The 11,486-nt window shown below is 46.1% G+C and overlaps 1 protein-coding gene across 2 annotated transcripts in view; it reads left to right on the forward strand.

Moving 5' to 3' along the window:
* Window positions 1–11,486, forward strand: part of Coro7 (coronin 7) — a 77,251-nt gene that overhangs the window by 6,908 nt on the left and 58,857 nt on the right. For both annotated transcript variants that reach the window (XM_023711772.1, XM_023711773.1), the window contains exons 4-6: window positions 1,951–2,021; window positions 2,484–2,667; window positions 6,505–6,581. In XM_023711772.1, the coding sequence (XP_023567540.1) occupies window positions 1,951–2,021; window positions 2,484–2,667; window positions 6,505–6,581 (332 nt within the window). The remainder of the gene's footprint in view (window positions 1–1,950; window positions 2,022–2,483; window positions 2,668–6,504; window positions 6,582–11,486) is intronic.

Below are 11,486 nucleotides of genomic sequence, written 5' to 3' on the forward strand. Positions count from 1 at the left end.
TTCTAAGTAGGTGCTTTAGACCACTGAGCCATCTCACCAGCCCCAGATTTGGTCATTTAACTTCAAATCTTTTTGAAGTGGATTGTTTGTTAGTTAGTTTGTTTTGAGACAAGGTCTCGTTTATATAGTTCAGACTGGCCTTGAATTTACCATGTTGCCCAGGCTGGCCTCAAACTCATGGTGATCCTTTTGCCTCAGCCTCTTCAGTGCTGGGATTACAGGCATTGCCACCATCACAGATGAAATGGATTTTAAAATAACTCACTTGGGCCGGAGAGACAGCTCAGTAGAATAAGTGCTTGCCTGGCAAGTGCAAGGGCCTGAGTTCAATCCCCGGTTCCACAAAAAAGAAATAAATAAAAAATATATATATAAAATAACTCACTTTTCAGTTAAGAAAACTGAGGATCAGGGAAGTTAGGAACCTAACTAATGTACACATAGCTACTGGCAGAGCCAGAATTGATCACAGAATTGTGACTCTTTGTTTGCTTCTTAATGTCTTTTCTTCTTAGGAGCACTACCCCTATTGGTGAGCACTACCCCTATTGAGCTCCCCAACACCAGCCTTTCTAAATAGAAGCTGGACTTGTCTGTGGGTGGATTATAGCATCATGGTAATTGCAACCCTTCAGAGTTTCTCCCTGCAGGAGTTCTGCAAAGAAGTAGCTCTTGTGGGTAGCTGAGCTCCAGCTCCCATAGAACCAGCCCATGGGCTGGTTCCAAGTCCCATGCTGCCCACATAGGTGCTAGTAGTGGAGAAAACTAAGAATGCTGGGCTCTGGCTGCTAGCTTACCTTTGAAGGCTCCCTGCCTTCAAAGGCCCCTGCAGCCTCTGGTCTCAGAGCCACATCTGCCATCAGCCTACTATCCAGGGCAAGCAGAGTGATAAGGCACATGGAGTGGTTCAGGACATGAGCTCTGGGAAAGCAGCATAATGGTACACTTATGAGCACAGGGCCTGGCACCAGAGCACCTGGGCCTGATCCTTGGCTTTGCCTCTTTGTGGCTATATGACTTTGGCCAAGTTATCCTCCCAGCTGGGATGATGCTGCAGGACCACCTGAAGAGTCACTGTGAGAAACTGATGAGTTCTACACATGTAAAATCTTAGTGCAGGTGCCCTAAGATTACTCACACGTTACTGAAACTTGTTGCCTTGGGAGGTAGCAGGCTGCCTGCACTGCTGGCTGCACCTAGTGGGAACTTGTCTTTCCCTGTCCCAGCAGGAGGCATGGCATGTGTTCTGAGGCTCTGGGACCAGGATTGTTGCCTTATCAGGGAATCAAGCTGGGGCAATCCCATGGGGTGTCTGTTGACATCTGACTTCTTTATCTGCTCTCCTCCGACCATGAGGAAAACATCCTGCTGCCCCACAGGGATGCAGGTGGCAGGTATCTGTGCTCCTCATTCTGAGGATGCCAGCCTATGGTCCTATCCATACCCCCACCTACCCCACTGCCCTCCATGCCTCATCCCTACCCCATGCCACCAGCCTCATTTCCCCTCTGGGCCCTGGCTTATTCTGTACACCCTCACAGCCTCATCCCACTGAAGAATTGAGACCAAATCAATCTGCTTAAGCAAAAAGGAATTTGTTGGTAGACTCCTGAGAACCTTCTAAATGGAATGTACAGCTAGCTGGATGTGCCACAGTAGGAGGGGCCAGGCTGGGTTGTATCCTTGCAGGTGCCTTGTAACCAAAGGAGCTTCCTGACCACATTCCTGCTGACCAAGTTCTGATGCCAGGGTCTTATGACATGATACATGAGGGGGCCCAGGGCACTCCCTGCTGCATCTTGTCCAGAGGGGTGCAGAGCTTGTAAACTTTCAGCTGCTTCTGTCAGGGCAGAAGGGCCCCTTTCAAAGCTCTGTCCTCTGGTTTGGGTCTGGAGATGATTCTGCTAGGTGGAAACAGGATGTTTTACTTCAACCCCTCTATTCCCACAGATCTGGTCACTGACTTGGACTTCTCTCCCTTTGATGACTTCCTCCTGGCCACAGGCTCCACTGACAGAACGGTGAGTGGAACCAGTCGGAGAAGTGGCTCATGTCCCCATACTATTAAGGGGCCTTCTGTGCCTGTCACTCCACTCCCCTCACACACTCTGCTCTCTTCCTCCCCTTCAGCCCTTACACTGCATTACTGCTCAGGAGAAGTGAGATGGGGTGATATGGGAGGGTGGAGGGTCTGGGCTGGGCAGAGCCCCTGTTCCCACTCATATGTCTCCCCTGCCATTCCCTGATCACATCTCAGGATCCTTCAGCTGGGCTCCCTCCTTCGCTTCTATGATACCAGATACACAACCGTTGTTCTAGGCCAAAACAGTTGATGAGGTTCCCTGCCAGGCAGGAAGCTGTTACCTTATGGATCAGCCTTATTCCAGCACAGTACCTCACTGGGGCCAGGGAGCCCTAAGGTAGGCTGGCTGAAGGCAACAAGACTTCCCAGTCCTGGGCCACAAGCCAGATCCTCTTTGCAGGTGAAGATCTGGCGGCTGCCAAACCCTGGCCAGGCTCTGCCCTCAGTGCCTGGATTGGTGTTGGGTCCTGAAGAGCTGCCAGTGGAAGTACTGCAGTTTCACCCCACTGTGGATGGTATTCTGGTGACCGCAGCAGGCAGGACTGTAAAGGTGTGGGATGCAGCCAAGCAGCAGACCCTGACAGGTAAGGCCACATTGGCTTCCGTTCCTGGAGCAGCCTCCATTTGGACAGCCCTTCTATTCTTTTTTAAAACTTTTTATTTTATTATTATTTTTTTTTTTTCCCTTCTATTCCTTAGTGGTATTTTTAGTAACGTGAATTCAAAACTACATACCAAGGCTGGGGTTTTAGCTCAGTGTTATAGTGCTTACATAGTGTATATGTATGGTGATATATGTATGTAAACTTAGCTACTCAAGAGGTTGAAGCACAAGTTCAAGGCCAGCATGGGCAATTTAGTGAGACCTTGCCTTAAAATAAAAAGTTAAAAAAAAAAAAGTTAATAAAAAGGCCAGGGGCTGGCAAGATATCTCAATGGACTAAGTGTTTGCTTAGGCAAGTGCAGGGACGGGGGTTTGAACCCTGGCACCACATGCAGCTCTAGCTCCACCCCTGGGAGTGGTAAGGCGCTCACACTCACTGAGACTGGGCATAGTGGCCCACCCCTGTAATCCCAGCCCTGGGGAGGCTGAAAACAGGAGGCTTACTATGAGTCTGAGCTGCGTAGTGAGATCCTGTACCAAATACATTAAAGAAAAGGGCCAGGTGTGGTGGCGGCCCATGCCTGTAATCCTAGTACTTGGGAGGCTGAGGCAGGACCCAAGTTCCAGGCCACCCTGTACTACATAGTGAGTTTGAAGTTACCATGGATTATATGGTGAGACCCTATCTTAGAAAAAAAAATTAAGAAAAAGCCTAATGGGTATTAGCTCAGTGTGAAGCTAGCCTTAAGTTCCACCCCTAGTGCTGCAAAAAAGAAAAAAAAAATTTTTTTTAAAAGGATTTATTTATTTATATTTTAGTACTGGGTCTACAAGGTCTCACTACACAGATCAGACTGTAGTGATCCTCCTGTTTTCCGCCTCCCAACTGCTGGGATTACAGGGCATGCCACCACACCCAGTCTCAGTCACCATCTCCGCATGCCCTAGGGGCGGGGCTCATGTGAGGATCAGGGATTAAACCCTGGTCCTTGAGTCTGCTTAAGCAGGTGCTTTAGTCCACTGAGCTATCTGGTGGGCCCTAGAAAAAATTTTTTTAGGGGCCGGGGAGATGGCTCAGTAGAATAAGTGCTTGCCTGGCAAGTGCAAGGGCCTGAGTTCAGTCCCCGGTTCTGCAAAAAAAGAAAAAGAAAAAGAAAAAAAATTTTTTTAAAGAATGTATCAAAGTTTGACAAATCCATAGTGTCAGTTCTACAAACATCCTATACCTCTCCATTCTCCTTAGGTATCTCTCGAGTAATTTTTTTTCTGTTTAGTTTTTTCAGTTTTTCAGATAACTTTCTTATACTGTTTCTAGTTCTTGTTCTTATGCTTGTTCCTGTTCCTTTTCCTGTTTCACCTCCACCTCTTCTTCTTTTGTCTTTTTGAGGCAAGGTTTCACTGTGTAGTCCAGGCTGGCCTTGAATGCATTTTGTGACCCAGGATGGCCTCGAACTCAAAGAAATCCTCCTGCCTCAGCCCCTTGAGTGCTGGGATTACAGGCATGTGCCACCACATCAGGCCGTACTGTCACTTCTTCAAACTGTTTTCAACATTGAAAACAAACCTTTGACTCCCCACTCTGAAGAATTTCCCCTGAAGAGCAGTCCTCCCACATGTGCATACTTTTCCCCATAGAGAAGGTCATAGCACAGGGTCAGATTCCTCAGTGTTTGAATGGTTTCATTATTCATATCTGACTTGCAGCTGAGCCCTATGGTGTACTTTGATGACATCACATGGTCCTCTCCTTAGAGGTCCTCCCTGATCTACCTGCTTGCTTTGGAGGTAAAGACATGGATGCTCAGGGAGTTGAGGGACATACTTGTTCCAAATGGGGCTGGGTTTCACTATGAAGTTCTGGGCCCTCCCCTAAAAGATCATCATTAGCATAACCAGAGTCCTAGGGAACCCTTTCTGATATTCCAGTTAATAAGAATTGAGACGGTCGGGCTGGGGAGATGGCTCAGTAGAATAAGTGCTTCCCTGGCAAGTGCAAGGGTCTGAGTTCAATCCCCAGTTCCGAGAAAAAAAAAAAAAAGAATTGAGACAGTGCCCATCATGGAGTCATCTTGTGCTACAGGGGATGGGAGATATGAAATATCTGTACGACTGACTTGACTTTGAAGCACAGTAAAGGTGACTAGATCTTCTGTCTGCACTGGGAGTGATTCCAGCTCTAACAACCACTTCTCAGGCTATTCCTGTGTCTGACCCTAAAGGCCTCAGAGCTCCTCTGCACATCTCTTTACAGTTCTTGTAGTATGTACTGGGCTTAGGAGTTTACACAACTTGGCCAAGGCCATAGTGTATATGGTAGAGTTGGGATTTGTCCCATGGGAGTGACCCTTGGTGTAGTGGTTATCTATTGCTTTGTAACAAATTACCCCTCAATATAGGTGAATCTCATAGTGCCTGAGGGACAGGAATGTGGAGGTGTCCAAGCTGGGGGGTTCTGTCTCAGGGTTCTTTGCAAGGTGCCATCATCTGAAGGCTTGGCTAGGGCTGGAAAGCTGTGTCTAGGATGGGATTCACTCATAGATGCTGGCTATGGCTTCCCTAGAGTGGCCTCAGACAGGGAGCAAGTGAGAGAGTACACTGAAGGAGAAAGTACATCATTGATTTCACCAGATAATTTTTGTTAGAAGTGAGTCATTAAGTTCTGCTCATAGTTGTGAGTGGAGGTGTGTTAGTTTCCTAGGAAGAACCATAATAGAGATTTGTCCTCTCATAATTTTGGAGGTTAGAAGCTCAAGGTCAAGATATGGGCAGGTCTGACTCTTCCTGAGGCCAACACAAGATCTTTTCCCAGCTTCTGTGATTTCAGGTCCTCTATTTGTGGGTGACTGTCATTTCTCTACTTTTTTGTGTCACCTTCCATATATATGTTTGTCTGCTTTTTCTTTTTGGTACTGGAGATTGAATCTAGGGCCTTACTCGCATGGTAGGCAAGTGCTCCACCATGTGAGAGGCTCCTCGAACCACACACACCCCCTTTTGGTTTTTTTGCTGTACCAGGGATTGAACTCAGGACCTTGTACTTCTGAGGTAGGTGTTTATGCTGCTGAGCTATCTCCTCGGCCCTCAGCCCTTTTTAAAAATTATTTTGTTTGTGAGTGATTCTCACAATGTAGTTCAGGTTGGCTTCTAATTCTAAAAATTATTTTGAGACAGGGTCTTACTGAGTTGCCAGGCTGGTCTTGATCCTCTTGCCACAGCCTTCTAAGTAGCTGGGATTACAGATATGTATTTCTATGCATGGCTTGTTTCTGTTTCAGTTTCTTTTTTTCACATGGATAGACATCATGGGCTTCATGCATTGATTGTAAGCATGCACTGTACCACTTAGCTATATACCTCCAAACCCTAGAAAAACTCTTTCTAAATAAGGTCACTTTCACAGAACCTTGCAGTTAGAACTTAAACATCTTTTGTGGGGGGGCGGGACATAATTCCCTCTGACAGAAGGTGTTTCATAGAACACATGGACTTACTTGTAAACACCAGCATGAGGGATTGGGGAGCAGAGATGACAGAAGCAGAGGGCAGGGTGGGGTGGCAAATGAGTGAAAATGAGTCTAGGTGTGGGACTGAGGGACACAGAGTAGGGAGCTTTGAAAGGTTGTATAGACATCTGGCCTGACAAGTTCAGGGTTGAAGGTCAAAGCCTGGGGGTGCAGGCTGCTGCTGCTGCACCTATAGCCTCTTGGCTGAAAGGGACCTGTGCTGCCTTTGCCCCAGGAATTACCTGAGGTAGGCCTGACCTTACTTCTCTGGTACCCTCATCACCTGGGGCCTGACCTTGGCTACTTCCCCACAGAGCTGGCAGCCCATGGGGACCTAGTGCAGTGTGCTGTCTGGAGCCGGAATGGAGCCCTCATGGGCACTGCATGCAAGGTAAGTAGTCAGTGAGAGTCTGCCGAGCTCTGCCTGGGGCTAGTTCAGGCCCTGTGTCTGCACTATACCCTCATGGCACCAGAAAGTACTGAGGCCAGAATGGGCATCTGTGAGATCTGCACCTCAGCTGGGGTCCTGTCAGCTGGGGGCCTGAGGAGAGCTCCAATGGTTCCCCTTGCTGCTTCCCAGTCTGCCATTTGACTCCACCCCCACCTTCAGTTAGCCTCACCCCAAGTGTTTAGTTTGCCCAAACAGCAGCCTTCTTCCCACTGAGGCTCATGTTCAGCAGTGTCCTTATACAGCACACTGGGCCTTCTGTGTATTGGTAGGGCAGCTGACTTTGATGAGGGATAGTGCTGATGAGAGGATGCTTGTGCTGGTGAGGGCAGGAGCCATGAAACAGAGCTCTGAAGAAAGAGATGATCCTGGAGATGAAGTAGGCAGAGCAAGCCTGCTGGGTGGAGGGAGCTGCTGATGCAAACACCTGGCTGTACACCTGAATTGTTGCACCTGGAGAGACTGGTACTGAAGCCTCACATGTAAAGGTTGTGGTTATTGCCAGAGAGGGCCAGTTGTGACATGAGGTAAACAGATTTGCACTTGGAACACTTCTATGGCTGTCTTGTAGATAGAGCATAGCAAGGGTGGATAGTGTCTAAAATCACATGTGGACTGGGCATTGCAGGCTCGTGCCAGTAATCCCAGCACTCTGCAAAGCTGAAGCAGGATTATAAATTGGGCAGTTACCCAGCCTGGACAACTTAATGAGTTGTGACTTCATGAGACACTGTCTTAAAATACTTTTTTAAAGGGCTGGAGATATACTTCACTACAAAGAGCCTGGGTTCATTCTCCATTACCTTTCCCAAATGGATGTAGAACAGCCTTGGGATAGGAAGAGCTTCTCTTTAGTCAGGGGGATTTGAGATACAGGTGAGGGTGGAGATGGGAGACCCTGGGGAGGAGAGAGCTGAGCCCTTATTGGTGAATTGCTTGTGAGGAGTGGGTGCTTAGAATTGATCCTTGGCCCCAGTACCAGCCCCATGATGAGACAGTTATGTGGAGAAGATCCTGGGGCTGGGGGAGGGGACCTCTGGTATGAATGTTTCAGGCAGGGCTGTTCCCCAGGGAATAGTAGGTGTGTTGAACTCGGGTACCTAGAGACATCCCAGCAGAGGTATCTATCACTTGCATCTGTGGAAGGTGGAACAGTGGGTGTGGTTTGTGCTCAGAGAGGAAGGATCATAGTTTTCAAGGAGAAAGTGTGAAATGTATAGCTAAGACAAGGTTAGAATGTAAAACCTTGGACAAAGAGTTCCCCAGAGCAGGCTTGGGTGATACCTTTAGGACCATTTTTATACTGTGTTGAACCTGAGGACACTGGTATAGAATGGTTGAGAGATAAAGAAGTAGAGCTGGAGAGGGGAAGAAGAAGGGGAGGGGTTCACAGGGAAGGAGAAAGTTGGGACCCTACTGGAATCAGGGAGGTGGCCAGCTGTGGATATCTCTAGGCACATGCTCTGCACACTCAGAGAGGTCCTATTTCAATGTTCTTTTCTCTTTTTGACTTGCATTTGCCTGGAGGCTGAGTTGTTTTTTTTTTTGTTTTTTTTTTTTTTTTGCGGAACCAGGGATTGAACTCAGATCCTTGCGTTTGCCAGTCAAGCGTTTATCCTACTGAGCCATCTCCCCGGCCCTCTTTTCTCTTTTTGTAAGGTACATTTCCCAATATTTATCAAGGTGGGGTTTGAGGGTGGTAGTGGTTTTGATCTTGGTTTTTTGAGAGAAAGTCTGGCTGTGAAGTCCATGCTGGCCTTGATCTCACTATGTAGCTCAGGATGGCCTTGAACTTGCAGCAATCCTCCTGCCTCAGCTTCCTGACTGCTGGGATTACAGGCATATACCATGAAGTCTGGCAGTTTTTTCCTGATTGTTCATTAAGCAGAAGTTCCAAAACTCTGAGGGTTAAGAAGTAATAAACTGGGAACTTCCATAAAGATGGAATGGTGAACAGCAGAGAAAAGGCCTCTAAGATGTGACCAAATGCTGGAGTATAGCAAAATGAGGAAGAGAAGAAGGAAGGAAGTGGATCCTCAGGACCCAGTAAAGATGTGAAGCAAAAAAATGAAGCCCATGGAGAGAGGAAAGACAAGAAACTTCATTGAAGAAGGAAGTGGTAGGCAATGTTTTTGAAATTCCTGAGCCCTCATTCACTGAGTGGATGGGATGACTTGACCCTGCACACACAGAGTAACTATGAGGAACCTCCCATGAAGAAATGCATCAATGGAACAAACAGTGGACTGCAGTGGCTGGTGAGTCATTCAGCTTCAGACATCCCCCAGGAGAACGCTGTTGGCCAATCACCATCTTTGAGAAGAGCCAGCTGAGCTCAGAACTCAGAGCATCTGCTGACTGACTCTGTCTAGTGGCTCCTAGTTTCAGGGGGAGTGGAAGCTAAATTTAAGTCAGCAGTAGGTCAAGGAGCTGCGTTCAAACTATCAGGAGGTATATGGAATGTTATAGGCTAAACAAATTGGATTCCAGCCGTAGCCAGAAACCAGCCTGAATTTCAGTGGAACTAAAGGTGAAGGCTTGCTGGGATTATCCATGACCCTGCTGTGAATCTACAGCTGGCTTACTGGGTTAATCAACATGGATCTGAACTCTGTCTGCCCACTTTGTCTACCAGTGAAAACAGAGACGTGCCTTGAAGTGGGCTTTTTTCTTTTTTCTTTTTTCTCTTTTGTTTTTTCGGGATTGTTTGCTCCTGTTTTTATATGATTGTGAACATTGTTTCTTTGTGGTTGTTCTGTTGTGTTCTTGTTTTTTAAATCTTTCTTCTCTCCTGCCTCTCTTCATCAGTTTTCCAGTATATATAACCTTCCTTTATCCTCCAGTCTTGCTTCCAATCCCTTCTTCTTGTTCTATTTCTCTATTTTTCTCCCAACTTCTTTTAAATTTTCTCTCCTGAGGGTAAAAATCACCACACTGAGGGTGTATTTACTGTGTACAATTATCTTAGATTTTTAGATTTTTGTTATATAACAAATCTAGTTTATATGATTAAAGGTGGCAAATTAATACTTTCCATAGTTTGTCATTTTCTAGACTGTGTTTGAGGCTATTATTACTGAATGTTGTGCTTTAGCTAAGGTGATGTAATTGTTCTTATCAGTTGTTCTCCCTAGTATGCCTCAGGGAGATTGCCTCAGGGTCATAAAAAAATACTATAGCCCAGTGCCAGAGAACCAGGGGCTAACCCAAAAAGGCAACAGCTTCTCATCCACAATAAATTGAGGAGGTAGAATCTTGCAAAGACTCAAAATCAAAAAGCCAATACCTGAAAGACATTTCTGAGAAGTAGTCATTTCCTAAGAGTTTTAAAAAATATCAGTAAGGCTACTTACCATCACCAATTACAAGCGCAAGTAGAGAATTAAACTACAAACAAAAAACCAGAAAATGAGAAGACACTTAAGATGCAGCCTCAGATTTCCAGCTCACCAAAGACAAACCCAGAGGGCAATGAGGTGGAACAATTTGAGAGCCACCCACAGGCACTCTATGAAGTGCTAATAGTGGAAGTAACAAAGGAGATGAATGAGGCTCTAGGGGAAAAAATCTAATCAGATATAATTTCTCAGACAACTAAAAAGATGGTAGATGGTAATCATAATGAAAGATATGCATAGTGATTCTAGAGAAGATTCAGTGGGGAAAAGCTTAGGAAAATGATGGAAAACACTAATGCCTAGCATTGGAAAGAAATGGAAACCATGTAGCAGATTCAGGAACTTAAAAATTCCATTGAATGTTAACACAGCAGAATGAGCCCAAACTGAGGCCAGGATATCAGATATAGAAGACAGGACTACAGTTAATGAACATGAAAAGACAGGAGGATTTTTGTTGTTGCTTTTAGTTTTTTGAGATAGGGTCTCATTGTGTAGTCTAGATTGGCCTTGAACTCACCATGTAGCCCAGGCTGGCTTCAAACTTTAGTGATCCTCCTGCCTCAGCCTCCTGAGTGCTGTGATTACAGGTGTACACCACCATGCTTGGCAAGATTTCTTAAAAATATCAAGGAACCATAAAAAGTCACTCCAACAGCTGGTATATGATGCAAAGAAGAATAACATAAGATTGATCAGAGTCAGGCCAGGGATATAGCTCAGAGGCACAGTGCCTGCCTAGCAAGCTCTAGGTCGTGAGTTGGATTACCAGTATCAAAAGAAAAAAAATTGATTGGAGTCTGTGAAAAAGCAGGAGATAGCCCAAACAGCATAAAAAAATCTGTTCACAAAAGTAATGGCAGAAGGGCCAGCCTGATAGCTCAGGGGAGTAAAGTGCCTGCTTAGGCAGAGCACAGCAGCCAGGGTTTGATCCCCAGTGTGCTGTGCTGGCCCCACCTGCGGGGAGCACTGAGATGGTGATGGAGACTGGGTGGGGGAGTGTGTGTCTGTAATCCCAGCACTTGGGGGGCTGAAAACAGGAGAATCGCTGTGAGTCCAATCTACGTAATGAGACCCTGTACACCCTATAGACCCTGTCCTAAACAAAGAAAAAAAAAAAAAAAAGTAATGGCAGAAAACTTTCCAAGCATGGATAAAGAATGTGACATACAACTAAATGAGGCATGTAGAACTTCAGTTAGCCACGATGGAAAAATACACAAAGTCATATAATAGTCAAGATTCCTGAAATTCACCGTGAGAATAAAATATTAAAAACTCTTAGAGAAAAGAAACAAATCACTTATAAAGGGAAGCCCATCAGAATCACAGTGGACTTCTCAACACAAACCCTGAAGTCAAAGAGAGCTTGAGGGTCAGGGAGATGGCTCGAAAGAATAAGTGCTTGCCTGGCAAGCACAGGGTCTGAGTTCAATCCCCGGTTCTGAAA

This window comes from Octodon degus, unplaced genomic scaffold (genome assembly GCF_000260255.1).
Source record: "Octodon degus isolate 3935 unplaced genomic scaffold, OctDeg1.0 scaffold00021, whole genome shotgun sequence".
In the NCBI taxonomy this organism is placed as follows: domain Eukaryota; kingdom Metazoa; phylum Chordata; class Mammalia; order Rodentia; family Octodontidae; genus Octodon; species Octodon degus.